Source organism: Serinus canaria, chromosome 1A (genome assembly GCF_022539315.1).
Source record: "Serinus canaria isolate serCan28SL12 chromosome 1A, serCan2020, whole genome shotgun sequence".
NCBI classification, from domain to species: domain Eukaryota; kingdom Metazoa; phylum Chordata; class Aves; order Passeriformes; family Fringillidae; genus Serinus; species Serinus canaria.
The window spans coordinates 3,915,984-3,932,685 of record NC_066314.1 but is presented as its reverse complement, the minus strand read 5'-3'; the positions used below and the strand labels follow the sequence as shown (position 1 = coordinate 3,932,685).

Here is a 16,702-nt window from a genome sequence, read left to right as displayed (position 1 = left end):
TGCGTGTCCCTGCGCGCCGGGAGGGCGGAGGGTGCCCACCAGTTGATTTTACATCCCGCCTTGTAGATCGCCGGCTGTTCGTGATATATTTTATTTATTTTCCGCGACAGGGAATAAGCAGGTAATGCCGGAGCCTGGCGAAGCGGAGGGAACGGGCGAGCTGAGGGATGAGCCGCATTTTTTGCTTTCCGTCTTTTCCCCATCTTCTTCCCCCATCTCCCTCCCTTGGAAGTTTCTTGGCGACGCGAAACGAGGAGGGAAAGCGAAATAAAAGGTTGTGGGGAGTGCAAGCCGGGAGGCAGCGCTCCGGTGTTGAAGGCTTGGATTTGATGGTATTTGATGGCATTTTATGGCATTTAGGGCGCGGGCGGCCAGCCCGGGATGCCGTGCGCGCTGCCCCGCGCCGCGGAGCGCAGCCGAACCGCGGCATCGCTTCCACGCGTGGATTCCATCCCTGCCCTCGCCCGCGGAGCCCAAACCCGCGGCGGAGGCGCGGCTCAAGGCGCGGAGGCACCGTGGGCGCGGAGCAGCCGGGGCGGTGCGGGTTGGGATGCGCGCGTGATTATTATTATTATTTTTAAAATCCCTTTTCTTGAAACTGCTGGAAAAGGTCAACGAAGGAGTTGGCTGCTAAATATTAAAAGAGAAAAAAAAAAAAAAAGCATCGAGAAAGAAAGAAAGAAAAAAAAAAGCCCTAAAAAGAGCGGCAGGCATGCGCACTGCGCGGATGCCATATTGGAACGAGCCTGCCGCGGGTGCGGGCGCAGGCACGGCCGGGCTCCGCTCCGCGCAGCACCGCGCACCGCTCCGCGGGGGGAAAAACGGGAAAAACACCCCAAAATAAGCCAAACTCGCACAGGTAAGGCGCCGCGCCCCGCAGCCACTCCTCCCAAACGCTCCCGGCTGGCATTTCCCTTTATTTTATTTATCGGGTTTTGCAGCGCTTGGGTGGAGAGGGTCGCTTTCCCCTTTCCAAGATGTATTAAAAATTCTTTTCAATTTTTTTTTTTTTTTTTTTTTTTTTAAGCGCGAGAGATGGGTGAGGGTATTTTTTCCCCCCGTTTTCCAGAGGGTGAGCCCGCGGTGGAGTTGTGGAAGTGCTGGCGTGCCGGGGCTGAGCCCCCGGCCGGGACCGGCGCTCGGAGCGCGGCTGCCGCTGCCCGGCTGCGCCCCGCGGGCCGGGAGGCTCCGCGCCTCCTCTCGGGTACATCGCAGCCGTGCGGAGCTTGCTTTTTACCTCGGCAGATCGCATTTTAGATGCTCTCATCTCCTTTTTTCCCCTTCCTTTCTTCCTCTCCCTTTCCCCCCTTTTTTGCTTTTCCCCCCCTTTTTTGCTTTTTCCTCCCTTTTTGGCTTTCCCCCCCTTTTCTTTTGCTTTTTTCCCCCTTCTTTTCTTTTTCCTTTCTTTTTTTCTATGATTCCCTTTCCCCATGTTTCATTCCCTTATTTTTAAATTTTTTAAAATTTTTTTTAAAGTTATACCTATCGTTTTTCTGCTTTCCTGCCAAACGCTCGTGCGACCTCCTTTCAGATTTACAATGCTCATGCACATCTCTCGGAAAGAGTTATTTTGGGTGTGCGAGTGGGTTTCTTCTGAATCTGCGGGGGAAAAGGAGGTGGGGGGGAAAAGCTGCTGCAGGAGGCGAGAGGGAAGGGGGAAAAGGAAAAAGAAAAGAGAAGAAAGCAATCAGCTGTGCCAAAATGTGCAGAGCCCTGATCTAGACATATTTTCCCGTAGCGCTCCCGAACTGCGGTAAATGAATATTTATAAAGCTTGTTCAACATGGCGGGTTAAGGTGTCTTCAAAAACTGCAAATAAACATTTTGAGAGGAGAAAAAGAGGGAAGGCGCTTGGTTCAACTCTCTTTTGTTGCTCGGGGAGGTGCGCTCTGTGGAGGGATGAGGATCCAGTGCGGAGGGATGAGGATGGGATCCCCAATTCGGGATCCTCCCCCCGCCGGACCCGGCGGTGGGAAAATCGCCGGGGCATTTCTGTGTGCTGGGAAGGGACGTGTGGAGTTGGAACCGCGGCCGATTTGCCTTTGAATGCCAAAATCGCAGGCGTGCCATGAGAGGGGAAAAAAAAAAAATAAAATAATGCTCTCCGGGAGACGGAGCGCTGATTTATTTTGCATTAGCTGTAGACATGTCGTGGGATGAGATGTCCTGTTGGAGCTGTCAAACCTTCCTGGGCGCAGTCAGCTGGGGATGGCTGGGGTGGTTTTTTTTTCGCTTTTTGCATGTTTTTGTTTGGCAAAAAACCATTCTGGAATTGCTCCACGTGGAAAGTGGGGCGGCAGACAGGCGGCTCGGGCAGTGCGAGCTGCATCTCTCTTGCAGAGAGACCCTGGAAACCCCCGGGGATGGAATCGCAGCTTTTGCAAAGCGAGGGACGGAGTTTGCAGAGAGTTCTCCCGGAGTTGTTGGTGCCCTTCCCGGCTGCCTTTTCCAAATGCATTTTCCAGGGGTGTGGAGGAGTGAGGCTGCCTGAGAGGCAGGAAAAACTTCCCCAATACTGTGCAGGGAGCGCTTGGGTGTGCTGCTGCTGTTCCACCGTGGTTGTAAGGTGTTAATTTTGGAGCATCCGCGTTCTGAAGAGTGGGAGGGGATGGGATGCTCCAGCACCGCGGGCTGTCAGTGCCTGGGTGTGGACGGAGGAGCCAGGGAGAATCCAGGAGTGGCTGAGGAGCTGCTCTGCTGCTCATTTCCCTGTGCCTCTTGGAGATGCTGCCCGAAACCTGGTTTTATTTATTTTTATTTTATTGGTTGGTGATGCTGTTTGCACACCTTGTCGTGCAAGGTGAGGTTTCCCATTCCAAAAGGGCTCTGATCCATCAACCCACCCATTTCCCCCTCCTTCCTCCAGCCCCTGCCAAGGACCAAGCTGGCTCAGGGATCCAGCAAACTCACATTGCACGGACCAGTGGTGGGGAGGGTGGCAGGGGAGAAGATGGGGGTGAAATTGTGATTTCTTACCAAAATAGCAGAAAATGGCATTAATTATAAGCAGAAAGGCTTGGAAGGCAGTTTTCAAGCTGTGCTGGGATTTGAGTGGCAAAATGCAAGAGCTGCAGTGGGGTTTTCTTTGGGGTGGGAAGGGATGGAGCCATTGCAGAAGGGGAAGGTATCTTCCCTCTCTGTCCCCTATGCATCTCCCCAATCCCCAGCTTTGCTGTCCCTTGGACAGGATGTCCAAGTTTGTGCCTCTGGTGCTCTGGGGAGGAAGGTGTGGTAGCAGAGTGGTGACCTTGTGTGTGAGCAGAGCAGCAGCTTCACCTGGTCGTGTGTTGGGGATGTGGAGATGGAAGGGATTGGGAAAGCTCTGTGGAGATCCCACCTTCCCCAAGGAATGGGAAGGAGTTTCTTCTTCTTACACAGGGAAGGGTGCTCAGTAGGATTCAGTGCAATTTGTTTTCCCCTTCTAGAAGCCTTTAGATGAAAACAAATTTGATTTCCTTTGCTGCTGGCAGAGTAAGAGCAGGTGAGGCAGGTTCTTTCCCCAGGGTTGGGACTGTTGCCTGGGTGAGCAGGGATGCAAGTGGCTTTTTCCCTCCTCTTATTTATTTATTTATTTATTTATTTATTTATTTATTTATTTATTTATTTATTTATTTATTTATTTCCTCTCTCCAACAGATTATTTATGAAAGGGAAGAAAATATCCTCACAAGTCTAATAACTCCAGTGCTTATAAAGGATTAGGTCCTAATAACTCCTGTGATAAGATGAGGCTCAGTGTAATCTGTTACTAAGTGAAAATCTAAAAGCCATTTAAATAACAGCAGCAAAGAGCTGTTGAGAGATTGGAGCCTTGTACACAGCAAGGCAATACCTTTTTAATGATTTTTAAGGGGTGCACAGGGTAGTGGGACAGTAAATACATTATGAGCAAGACAGTATAATTTCAGTTCTATATTGAGAAAATGTTTGCAAATATTCAACAGATGTTACATGTGGCAGAGGTGGAGAGTGTGTTTTGCACAGATGTAGGAACATCTGCAGAAGACAGTATACAGTTATATAGCTGTGATTATGAGTGATAATTGACTGGCTGGACAGGCAGTTGATGTTTTAATGAAGCATTTATTAAAACTTTATGGAAGTGTTACTAGAAATAGGGTAAACACCACAACTGCCAACACTTTTGACTGGGGATGCTTTTCCCCCACTCCTGGCTTGTGCTGTGCTGAGCTGGGGTATTTTGGGTCACTGTTTCTGCCCTTTCAGAGCCGTGGGATGCTGATCTGAGATGAGTGAGGGCATGTGATGTTAACCTTACTGAAGGACAGGACATGGTAGAGAAGGTGCCACCTTGTTTCTCCAGCAGATTTTGGGGAGAAATTCTTGGCTGGGAGGGTGGTGAGGCCCTGGCACAGGGTGCCCAGAGAAGCTGTGGCTGCTCCTGGATCCCTGGAAGTGTCCAAGGCCAGGTTGGATGGGGCTCTGAGCCACCTGGGGTGGTGCAAGGTGTCCCTGCCCATGGCAGGGGGCTGGAATGAGATGATCTTTAAGGTCCCTTCCAGCTCCAACCATTCTGTGTTTCTGTGAGTCTTCAAGGGCATTTCACTGCTTACATTCATCTTGGTGTGGGGTAAGCAGAGGCATGGAGAGCATCTGAGGGGGTTTGCAAGGATGGTGATGGGTGAAGGAGGTGGCTTGTCCCTGATTGTGTCCAAGTGGTAAAATAAAGGAGTTGTGAAAAACTCCAGAACTTGTGACAGATAGCCAGAACTTGAAGCAGAGGAACCAGGGGTGTGTTCATGAGGGTTCACAAAAATAAAATAATGTGGTGGCCACAGGGTCCATGATTTAAATGACCTGAAGGAGTCAGAAGTATTTTACTACTATGAATATTGATGCAGAGTCTATCAGCTGGTGCAGCAGGGTCCTCAGTGCTGAAAATGAAATGCTGTGATGCCACCTGCAAATATGGGTTTGTTCTGTCATTGTAACATCTGGCCCCTAGGAGCAGAGGGTTTTTTTGGGATTAGAGTAGCTGATGGTACCTTGTCAATATTTAAAACTCATCTTTTGAAACTGTTGATCTTTGCATGACAGACCCCATTGAAACCTGTCAAATCCATCCTATGGGTTTTTTTGCCAAAAGATTTCTCGTTCCTTTATTTTCTGTTTCTTGGTGTATGACTCCTACAGCAGTTAAAAATGTTGGAGTTGCAAAATAAGGAAATACAGAAATAAGAGCGAAGACTTCTCCTCTGACATTTAAAAAACTCCTGAAAAAGTTTATTTTGAGATTGGCCTTTTGTAAGACCTCAACAAAGCATTCTTGTGAAGGCTGATTTGGAAAATGTGTTCACAGTTACTCCCATTTCTATGAATCAGAAGTGTTGATCTAAAATAAAATAGTAATAAAAAGGAAGAAAAAAAAAGGCTAAAACCAAGCAGCTCTTGACAGCTGACCCAGGGATCAGTTCTGAGTAGGTGTGAGGCTTAAAAAAAAGTATGTGCAGAATCCTTGCTATTTTTACTCCCAGTTCCTGCTTTCATGACTAATACTCCTAGCATCACTGGGTGGCTTGTGCAAAAGAGCCATCTTTTCTTGGGTAAAGATCTGAGACTCAATTTGAATAAAAGTTAATTAGAAAGTCTTGCATTTATTTGCTTGGCAAGGAAGTGGAATTCCCTCCTAAAATCCAGGAGGTGACATTATGCCTGCCCTTGCTGTGTAGGAGATCAGCCAGGACAACCACAGGCTGAGGATCCTTAAAGTCTAAGGGCTCCTAAGTCCTTTGTGGAGACTTTTGGGTAGAAAGCCATAACTCTCCTAGGTGCACCAAAAATACACCTTTAAAGAAAGTTCAGGAAAAAGCAAAAAGGAACTGGTTCTTGGAAGGTGTTTTGGGCATGGGAGCTCAGTGCAAGTGCAAGATCAGGCTCCAGGATGCTTTGTTGGGATGGTGGTGAGGCATCAAACCTGGATGTTTTGCAGGAGTTCTCGTGTTCTCATGAAAGGGAGTCCAGTTTGTTTTACCTTGGAGAAATGGGGTGGAATTAGCCCTGTAAAAGTGACTTGTCCATGAGTTAAGATGTCTTGTGCAGTTTGGTTCTGGATGGAGCTTGGCAGGGCTCTGCTGGCTGCCCTCACTTGTGCTTGGCAAAGGGAAGGGTCCTCCTCTTCCTGCTGCTGTGCTGGGAGGTGGCTGGAGATGGTTGTGAGGGCTGGATCTTCTTGAAATTTTTCTTTTTTTGGCAGATCCTGCCAGTCAGTGAAGCTGTTTCTGGATGTGAAGCACCCACAGGGATGTGTGTGTAGGACTAAGCCCAAGTGCTGATCAGCTGTGCTGTTTAAATGAACCAAGCAGTGCCAAGATGTAAAATGTCTTTTTTTTTTCCTAAAAAGTGTTGGAATCAGATGGCAGATGTTTCCTGGATTCTGGTTTGCATCTTGTATTTTTTTTCTTTTTTTTGAGAATGACTCTGACTGCTGCAAAGACACAGAAGGCAGAGCTGATTGCCCTGGACAATGGGAGTTTGGTTGATGAGGGACTTCTGAATTGGGCTCTAAATTAAGTCTGTGAAAACAGTGTTTTGTGTTTCCTGCTGGGTGACTTCTGTCTCTGGGCTGATTGGTCCCACTCAGGGGGTCTGACTGATTAATTTGGTCCATGTGGCTGCTTTTCTCAGGTGATAAGCATCACATGCTGGGGGCTGGATCTCTGTGATCTTTAAGGTCCTTTCCAGCCCACTCCAGTGTGCTCTGTGATTTTGCCTAACAAGATGAGATGTCTCAGGATGATCAAGCAGCTCTGTGTCTGAGTTACCCATCTCAGATGTTTCAGCTGCATTTCAAACATAGAGGTGGGAAAGGACAGAGTGTTGCCCATGGTTGTGTCTGTGCTTCTTCCCTGCAGTTCTTTTTCCTGCTATAAAGGGCATCAAGGACATTGTCCCAGTCTTCTTCACAGCCCTGGTTCAGCTGAGAGCTTTAGAAGATGCCCAAATTTAAATATGCTGTATTTCCAAGTAGTTGGTGAATGTTGGGTGCTTAGCATGGGTGGAAGTGCTTTACCAGAGTGGGAGGCAATGTCATGGGAATTGCCTGTTGAGTCATGAAGGAGGTGCAGACACCTCTTAGGTGACAGAGCAGCTGGAAACAGGAAGGATTAGTGTGTGCTGACCTCCCTCTCCTTGGTGACATGCTTTGTGGGGTGCTGGAGGTGGGGATGTCCAGGGTTCCCAGGGGCAGTGGCAGGAGTACAGGTAGGGCAGCAGTGCCCCCTTGCCCCTGCTTATAAAATGTCCAACTCGCTCAGGAGAAGGAAAACTGAATGAAAAAGTGCTTTAATTTTTGAGGTTTGATCTAGTCCTTAGAGAAGTTTGGGGCAGGTGTTGGAGTCCATCTCTAGGTCCTTGGGTTTTATTTACACATAGGACAGCTATGAGGGTAATGTGTACCCAAGCCTGGGTGTCTGGCTGTCATCTCTCTCTCTTTCTTTCCTTAATACTGCAGGGCTTTTTGCTGTAAACAAGCTAACAGTCCCTAATTAGGTTCATTTTACTTTCTGTTATCTTATCTTACTACCATTTATCTCTGTGTGTATCCCAGACTCAGGAGTGTGCCAGGTAGGGAGGGTGAGAAAATTGCTTTGTGGAGCAGGTTTGTCTCTGTTGGCATCAAAAGTGTGAAGCTTTTGGCAGCAGTGCAAGAAGAGAGGAGAGCAAGGACCAGCTGAGTTACAGGGGCTGCCACCACCTTGCACAATCCCTTCTCCACCATGTGTCTTCAGAGGAGTTTGGTTCCTTTCCTTCTCTGACTTGGAGAGAGACAATCCAGAGCATCCCTGCTATGGTGGTTCCCTAATTTCCTGTTTTTACATGTTTTCCCTCCAGGCTTACTCATTTATTTTCTCTTCTGCACAAGTGTTGATTTCAAGAGCAGAAAGATGAGCCCTGTTGAGTGGAGCAGGGGGAGTGGAAGGGGACTTGGACTGACCATCCCTTACCCCAGGGCAGGATTATCTCTACCAAGATCAGTTTCTGGACACATTAGCATCCTAACTCCTCCAAAAGGCAGAGCTCTGTGCCCTTCCCACAGTGTATCCCACTTCTTCACCAAATTCATTATAAGTGATTTCTTCTCTTGCCCAAATTGTTTCCCCTCCCTTGCAGTTTCAACCAAGCTGCCTTCTTCAATCCACCAAGAACATGGAAAACAGATTATATTCTTTCCCCATTCAGCTGTTTTTTATGTATTTGAATATTGTGAACATTCCTGGTTCTCCAGAGTACATGGGATTTGTTTCTTCCACCCCAGAGTGCAACACAGAGCTGTTCAAAGCAGTAAATTTCCCTTATTAAAATCCTGTGGGGTCTTCAATATGAAAGAGAAATTGTCAGTTGATATAAGTGAAAACATTTGGCAAGGGAAGCTCTCAAATAAATAATAAAAAACCCTCAGGAATTTGGAAGAAAAGGTCCTTTAAAGGTTTCCAACTGGTACTTTGTCTGAGAGGAGAGACAGTCCCTTTTTCTAGGAGGTGAAACTGTTACTTGATGTGTTGAATATCCCTTTTGAATGAGATTCCAGTGCATTGTGCAGATGCTCAGGGATGTGAGAATTGTGGCAGGCTGTCACTGGATCATGTCCCACAGGATGAGATCCCCTTTGTCCTGCTCCACAAACAGCACCAGGACCACCTGGCATCTGAGCACCTCCCTTCACTGATCTGCTGGAAGGTGCCCCTGCCCATGGCACCAGGGCTGGAACCAGGTGATCTTTATGGCCTCTTCCAGCCCAAACTATCCTATGACTGATGCAGCTTGTCTGCTGGGAAATTTGGATGTTGAAAACATTAGCAGGTGCTGTGCAAGAACAGGAACCCCCCGAGGGTTGTTCATCTCATCTGAATTTCAGGTGTCTGAAATCAAGGCAGTCATCCTTTGGATGTGCTTTCTCCTGGCTTGGTTTAGGCTGGGTATTTGGAAAAGGTTCTTCCCCCAGAGGGTGGCTGGGCACTGGAACAGGCTCCCCAGGGAATTGGTCACAGCACTGAGCCTGTGACCATAAAGTGTTTGGGCAACTCAGACACGTGGTAGGATTGTTGGGGTTGTCTTGTGTAGGGCCAGGAGCTGGACTTTGATTCTGGTGGGTCCTTTCCAACTCAGGACATTCTGACCCTGCTGTCACTCTCAGGTGTCACCGTGCTGAGCGGTGAGACCATCTCCAGGCAGTGCTTCTTGCTGGATTTTGGAGGGGCCAAAATCAGTCCCAGATCACTGGGATTGAAATCATTCAGGACTCAGCATTACATTGGCACACCTGGTTCACTGTTCAGGCTGGAGCTTTCCAGGCTGCAGGATCTTTTCTGTCTTCCTTGTGTCAATGCCAATTAACCAAACGTGCATTGGAGGGAGAAAATAAGTTTTTCTGGAGTAGCTTTAAGGAAGAGCCCAAGGGGTGCTGGATTTGTGTGTGGTTAAGGGACCTCTCCCTACAGAGGATCACTCCAAAGGAAGAAAAACCAGGATGGAGCTGACAGGAGATGAGGAGTGGAAAATGGTGTGAGGAAGCCAATGCTGTGCTTGTACAAAGAGCCAATATTGATACAGATGACAAGGCAGGGCTGAGACTGACAGCCGTGGGAAGAAGGAAATAAAAGAGATTCTTTATTATATTGCCTGGCTTTTCCTGCCTGTGAGTTAAGAGCCTGAATCTGAATTAAATACCAAGGGAATGGGAGCTGCGTGGGGGGAAGAATCAGATCAGTCTGAGCCACCACTGAGCAGAAACAATGAGCAAGGGATCTGAAACCAGGGGATTCCCCCCTTCCTGCTCCTTCACATGCATTTCATAGGGTTTTCCTTTGTGCTGCTGCCTGGTGTAATGTCACCTTGAGCCTTTTTTGGTGCTGTTTCCCATCACTTTGTTCCCAGGCAAACCTTGGTTTGGTTTCCAGTGGATTTCACACTGGCAGAGGAGTTGGAGTGCAGTGGTGTGTGATGTTGGTGATTGCAGGCCAGCCGGTGTGCTGCTGTTAACAGTATGGCTGGGGACTCTGTTTGAAGTGTTAATTAGCAGCAATTAATAAGAAGTGAAAAATTAATACCCTGTGTTAGCTTTCTTTGCTTGTTGGTTGTATCAACACTAAAGCTCAGCGTTGTTTTGAGGCTGGTGTTTGCATAAGAGTTTGGTCTCCTTGTCACATGAAGTGCTCTCCTACCTTAACTGGTAAACTTGTTATTCCCAAAATAAGCCAGGTATTGGCCTCTGATAGATCCAGTTTCCTTGGGATGTGCATGCTCTCAACATTTCAAAACCAGTAAGTTGTCCATAGTTTAAGCAAAAAATACATTAAAATAGAGTTTAAAACTCCAGAAGTGTTGATGATGTTGCTGAATGTGCCTCAGAGATTCTGCATTTCCCCCTTTTAATTGAAGTGGGCTCAAAGCCAGTCCCAGAAAGGGCCACTGAGGATGGGTCCAGTTGTGTTGCTGACACCTTGGGCAGGTTCCTGCTGATTTGCCCGTCCACTTTCCATTTCTGGTGGGAAATTCCATGATCCAGGGGTTTGAGTCCCTCTCATGGGTCTGGTGGCAGATTTGGGGCTTGGCTCTGTGGGGAAAAAAAAAAAAAAAAAGCAAATACTGCTGTTTGTGTCTGATTGGGCACTTTCAGCTTTTTGTCAGCTCATAACTCTGTTTTATCAGCATCATAGAAGCATCACAAGATTTAACTACAATACTGAGAGGATTATGTTTCTTCTTGGTATTTATATTGTTAACCCTGAGCTCTCTTTAAGATGATGGATTTGTTGTGTTTAAATTGATGCCTCTGTTTCTCTCTGTTCTTTGAATTCTTTTTGGTAGACCCAGGTTATCTTCCATCCTTGTCTGGTCCCTGGCAGAAAATAAAACAGCCACATCCCCCCAAGGTTTAGCTTCAGCATCTCCCCTCCTCTGATATTTAACAAGCTTGATGTAAAGTCCTGATACTTAGCTAATTTATTATTAATGATATTTACAGAAGTGTCTCTATCAAAGGAGAAGTAGGTTTTTTTTTTCATTTTCAGTAAACTGACTGCTCCTAGTTTCATGGTTAATTGAAACTTAATATACACTGGGGATGAGTGATGTGTATGTTCTGAGGTTAGCTGCACTCTGAATACTCGGAGTCTATAATACACTTAATTCATTAGCAAGTCCCATGTCAACAGAGAATAAAGATGTAGTGCTGTGGCAGTGGGAAAAGGGTCATGTTTGTGGAGTACTTCAAGTTTGCTGAGCACTCTGTGAAGAGACCAACAACCATATTGCTCTGAGCTGGGTTATGATTTTCATTTTCAAAAATGCTCCTTTTTTCATTCATTAGCAGATTCCTTTGGGGTGGGGAACAAATATTTCTAACTTTGCCTGAAGAACCTTTGGTGGGGGTTGAATCACCTGCCTTGGTGATTTGCTTCCATCAATGATTTTTTTTTGGTGAAACACCCATTTTTGGAGGTTTTAATTGCAGCTGTGATTGCTCCAGCAGACATTTCCACCATGGTCCAGCTAATGGATATCAGGCACTTGACATGCTCCTCACCTTTTTCAGTTCTGATAAAACTGCTCACACACATCCATTTCTTCTTTTAAATTACCATAGGAGCTGCCTTAAAAACTGGGAGTGAGAAATCCACAGCAGAACACTCTCCTCCTTTCTATTTTATAACCATCATATCTAGTCTTCTAGAATATGCCTCCAGAGTAGTAAAAGTTGAAAAAATCCCATATATTTTTACAATCTTATTACGTTCTGCTTTGCCTGGCCTCTGGCAGTAAACTTCTTTCCTACTTTTAGTCACACATTTTGCAGAGCATTTGGCACAGTCCTCTCTGTCATGCAGGATTTGGAGGCTCCTCTAATAAGCAGGACCAGTCCTCCCCATCAGATATTCTGGACACACACCTTCCCTGCTGCCTGGCTTTGCTTTAGCATCTCTTGTGTGAATAGCTGCTTCCCTCTGTGCCCATAACCCCAGCTCTTGGTTTCTCTTTTTCAGTCGTCCTTTGGCACCTCGTAATTCATCAGCATCTCAGAGTTTTACTGAAAAGCTCACTGTGGAGTTGTTTTTAATCTGCTCCTAAAGGTGTATCTTGGGGTGTTGCTTGTCTGGTGGCTTAGTGTGGCTGGAAATACAGTTCTCATTTAGCCTGGTGTCTGATGCAAGGTCTGAGCATTGTGCCCTTCCTTATGCTGTTTTTCATTGCTGTGTGTTTGTGTTCAACTTTGAATTTACTATGCTCACTCCTGCTAGAAGAAACTCCTCTGGTAACACAACCCAATTTAAAATCAGGTGCTGTTTCCTGTCCTGCATGTTGAAACTGGTACAGTTAACTTAGGTCAGTTCTCATTCAATAAACAGTTGCAGCCAGCATTATTTCATGAAGGTATCTGCATTTTGCATGCTCAGTTTTATTTTCTAGAGTTACTCCAGCCTCTTTCTCATGAGTATTTTCACTTCAGTGTTTCCTCTGTTTCACTGTCACAGATCTCCCCCTTTGGAAGTTTGAATATTTATGGAGTGAGATGTATCTCACAGTGTTAGTCATCAAAAAGCTGTAAATCAAGGGCTGAAATGGCTGGAAGTTGGTGGAGATGGATTTTTTAGTATGGATTGTGCTGCTTTGTGGGCTCATCCTTCTCTCTCTGTTGGTGAGCTGAAGGGAACTTTGAGGTGTGCAGCCTCTGGATGCTGTTTATTATCTTATTATCTCCCCTGTTGTCATTAATTTTGGTGTTGCTCTTATGATACTGTTGCCACTAAGGTCCTTTGTTGTGTTTTTCATCCTACCCCAGCTTCAGGCTGGAGACAAGACCAGGATGGAAGGGTCTCCATCAGAGGATCACAGAATTATTTAGGTTGTAAAAGACCTCTGAGATCTTTCATTCCATCTGGATCAAGATGGGTTGACATGAAAACCATGGAGAAAGGCTGAGGAAATGGGTTGGTGTACAATAAATCACTCATTGCTTTTGTTTGAAATTTTCCTTGCAGCTTGTCCTCCTTGCTGCAGGATGAATTAGGAAGGCAAAGCCTCCTCCTGTGAGCCATGGAGACGAGGGCATCCTTCATTGCCAGCATGAGAGAGACCCAGCAGCTCTCCCCAGAGCAGGATCCCAGCCCAGCCAATGGTGATGGGGAGCACTTTGACTCAGGTGAGTGTGGGGGTCCCAGCTGTGGGTTTCTCTGGGTGTGGATTGAAGGCACTGGAGATGGCAGTTCATGTTCAGACTCAGGTGTTTATTATTTCTGATCAGTAAAACAGTCTCACTACTGGGAGTTTGGCAGCTTTTCATTAGAAGGCACAAAATGGCCAACAATGTCTTGGTACAAGGACTTTCAAGACTGAACTATCCAATTAAGAGCTGACACCCGGATTATTTTCCCTTTTAACCCAATAACTGATCCCACAAAGCTCACAATGGGGACTTTTCTGCCCAATTACAAAATGCCACCCAAACCCATGGAGAAGGAGGAAGAAGAAGCATGAAGAAGAAACCCAGGATGACACCCTGTGCCTTCATCTTGCTTCCATCCACAACACACTAAAAATCCCAAACCCTCAATTTCTCACCCAGTGACACACCAACCCTGCTCTCTATAATCTATTTCACACTTTTGTGGGTTCCAGTCTATCTTGAAATCTGGGAATCTTTCTCCATGGATGAGGATCAAAGTCAGTGCTCCCCTGGGGGTCAGGGCACCCCAGGGCAGACAGAGAAATATTCCCAGTGCCCTGGGCTTCCACAGGTGAGCTGCTACACTCCTCACTGCTGCAGCTCCTCACAGGTAGAGCTGGGAGCCAGGGAGGCATTGGGAATGGCTGTACATCTCCAAGCCCTTTTTTGGTTTTTAGGGGTTGGACTGTGTCCTGTGATTGATGGGAAATAGGAGCTTTTCCTCTTCTGGACCTCATCTGCAGTATCAGCTATTCAAAATTTAAACAAACAGCTATGGAAAACCTTTCCCAAGGCATCATGTTGTGTTCTCCCAGCTTCCCCACCATTTTTTATTCTGTTGAGACAGAGCAAATATTCAGAAATTTATAGCATTTCTCCTTTGTTTTTACCTTCCCCCTCATTTCCTTCCCTGATTTTTGGAGTGCTTTAGGTGAGGTGGTTTCACAAGCACTGAGCAGAGGAGAGCTGGTCACATGTTGTCCCTGTGCTCATGACTGGATGCTTTGTAATGCTCTGGGATGGGCTCCTGAAGGTGTGAAGATCTGCTGTGCTAATTTTGGGTGTTCTGTGGTAGATGCAGAAAAGTAAATGCTACATTTTGGTGATTTCTGATGGAGTCAGGTGTTTTAACTTCCCATATCCAGCCTTAGCAGGAGGAGACTGTGTCATATGATGGAAAAGTTCATTATGGCTAGACCTAACCTGCTTTCTTTCTTTAGCCAAGGTTTTCCCTGCTTCTCCCTCAGCAGGTCAGAAATTTGGCCACTCAGCCTTCAGTTTCCTCACTTCTTGTGGCAGCTCAGTGATTTTCCTCTTTCCTTGGACACCAGATCCTTGGATTTCCAGAGTGGACACATCTGGGCTGGTCTGGTCTCCACTGGGTCTATTTTTATCCGTGGTTGAGAGATAGGAATCTTTAAGGTGAGATTCAGTTGGCCAACCATAGACATTTTTTTGGGAATGAGGAGAACCTGCAGTGCCTAGATTTTGGTGGGAACAAGGATTTTGATGGCTCTCCCAAGGCTGTGCCAGAGGTTTGTGATTGATCAGGTGTCTCTGTGTCTCCCCACACCTTTTGTGGGAGCATTTCAGTGCTCTATTCACTCAAGAAGTCATCTATGTGTATCTAGGTGCTATAAATAAGATGTCCAAGCAATTTGCCTTAAATACTTTCTCCTACAGTGAAGCCTGGGGAAAAAAAAAAGTAAAAATCAGTGTTTCTGGAACCACAGGGTTTGAGTCTTTCATCCCTTTTCTTTTCCATAGCTGAACGTTCCAGGGGGCTGTTAACAGCTGGAACAGTTGCATTTTTATAATGTCAGTGCATGAGCACTTTAAAGCCATTGAGAGGCTCACAGATAATGACTTGTTGATTTTATTTGTCATCCTGGGCTTGTTTATACATCACCGTGTTGTAAAGCAGCCAGCCTTGACTCTTTCATTAAGAAAAAGCTCTGGACCTAAGTACCAGTAATTGGAAAGGGAGCTGGTATGTAAAATAGGTTTAATGGCAGATTTATCACCTTTCAGGGTGTCCTGTGCTCCTCAGCAGTTGGGGTTTTGTGATGGATGAGGAGATTGGTGTGCAGCCCTGTTGCATGTGTGGGGGGTGTTGGGTCCTTTGGGCTGGTCCCATCCCTGTGCCACTCTGTGTCTGCTCTGGATGCCCCCCTGCCAGAATTCCAGCAGGGAACAAAGTCCATTGAAAAACCATTTTGAAAACATACAGTCCCTTCAGAATCCTTTGTGGTGAAATGAAGCAAAATAAACCAGTGATGCTGTGATAAATGAGTACTCTGACATTATTTTTACAGACCTTGTAAAAGTAATTTCCTGATAAAGTCTGCAGATAAAACATGGTGGAGGAGCCAGGCTGGTTATGTGTCAGAGAGGAATGAGCTGACAGTGAGGGAAGGCTGCAGCTCTCACTCTGCCTTGCCTCTGGGCCTTAAAACCTCTTTATTTGGGTTTAGAAAGGAGAGATCTGGGTGGCATTTTGTTAAACAGGTGGTGGTGTGGGTTTTGCTGGGCAGCATGTGAAATAACCTGCTAGTGAGAGTCTCTGTGCTGGCCCATGGCAGAGTAGGTCAGGGTTAATAAGGTTGTGAAGGACTTGATGCATCCATAGCTAGCATCTAGTTGTATTTATTAAAAAGCTTTTTCCAAATTCTGGAGAAGACTCTGACCCCCCTGGAGACATTGCTCCTTGCAAGGGCTGGGAATGATGCTCTGGAAAACCTCTGTGGGGTGAATCTGTCCTGTAAGGCTGCTGAGGAAGGCTGGAGAAAAGGACACACGTGCTGAAGGAGGGACTTGCCTTGACTCACACAGGAGATAAGAGCAAAAACAGGAATAAAAACTGGCAGTACACAGAGAGCATCCAAAGGGAAATGCTCTGACATGGAAGTGCCTGATCAGGAGAGAAGAGAGCCCAGGGCTGACCTGGAAGTCACAGAATCACAGAATTATTCAGGTTGGAAGAGACCCCTAAGAGCTCTGGGTCCAGCCATCCCCCAGCACTGCCAAGAGCACACCCTAAGCCATGTCCCCACGTGCCACAGCTCTGTGTCTTTTAAATCCAGGGATGGTGACTCCACCACTGCCCTGGGCAGCCTGTTCCCAATGTCCTGGCCATGCCCTGAGGTGGAGATGCCTTTGGGATGGTTGGAACAGCCCATCCCTACCCCACAGACACAGAGAGCAGGGAGAGATGAGGCACAGGGGACGATGCACTTCAAGCTTTTCATGTCAGGTGCTTCTGACCTTCGGTGGGTTGTGCTCAGGGAAAAAGTTGCTTTAGCAATTTTAAGCCTGGAATGGATAATCATATCTGCTGATGGACTTGGTTTTAGAGGCTCAGCCTTTGAAATCTCTGCACACAGCTCTTCTCTGTAACATTAACTCTGCAGGGTTGCAGGCATGAAGGCTGAAAAATATCCCTGTTCATCTAAATTGCCTGCCTGCATGATACAGAATTTTTCCACCAAGCTCCTACCTTGTGGTTAAGTTGTGGCTTAT

At 46.6% G+C, this 16,702-nt stretch overlaps 1 protein-coding gene across 1 annotated transcript in view; it reads left to right on the top strand.

Annotated features, from left to right (window-relative positions):
* The first annotated feature begins 723 nt into the window (after positions 1-723).
* The window catches only part of SFMBT2 (Scm like with four mbt domains 2), a 110,146-nt gene continuing 94,167 nt past the window's right edge, over positions 724-16,702 (top strand). The window contains exons 1-2 of the mRNA XM_050969872.1: positions 724-859; positions 12,999-13,159. Coding sequence (XP_050825829.1) covers positions 13,054-13,159 — 106 coding nt within the window. The 5' untranslated portion in view covers positions 724-859; positions 12,999-13,053. The remainder of the gene's footprint in view (positions 860-12,998; positions 13,160-16,702) is intronic.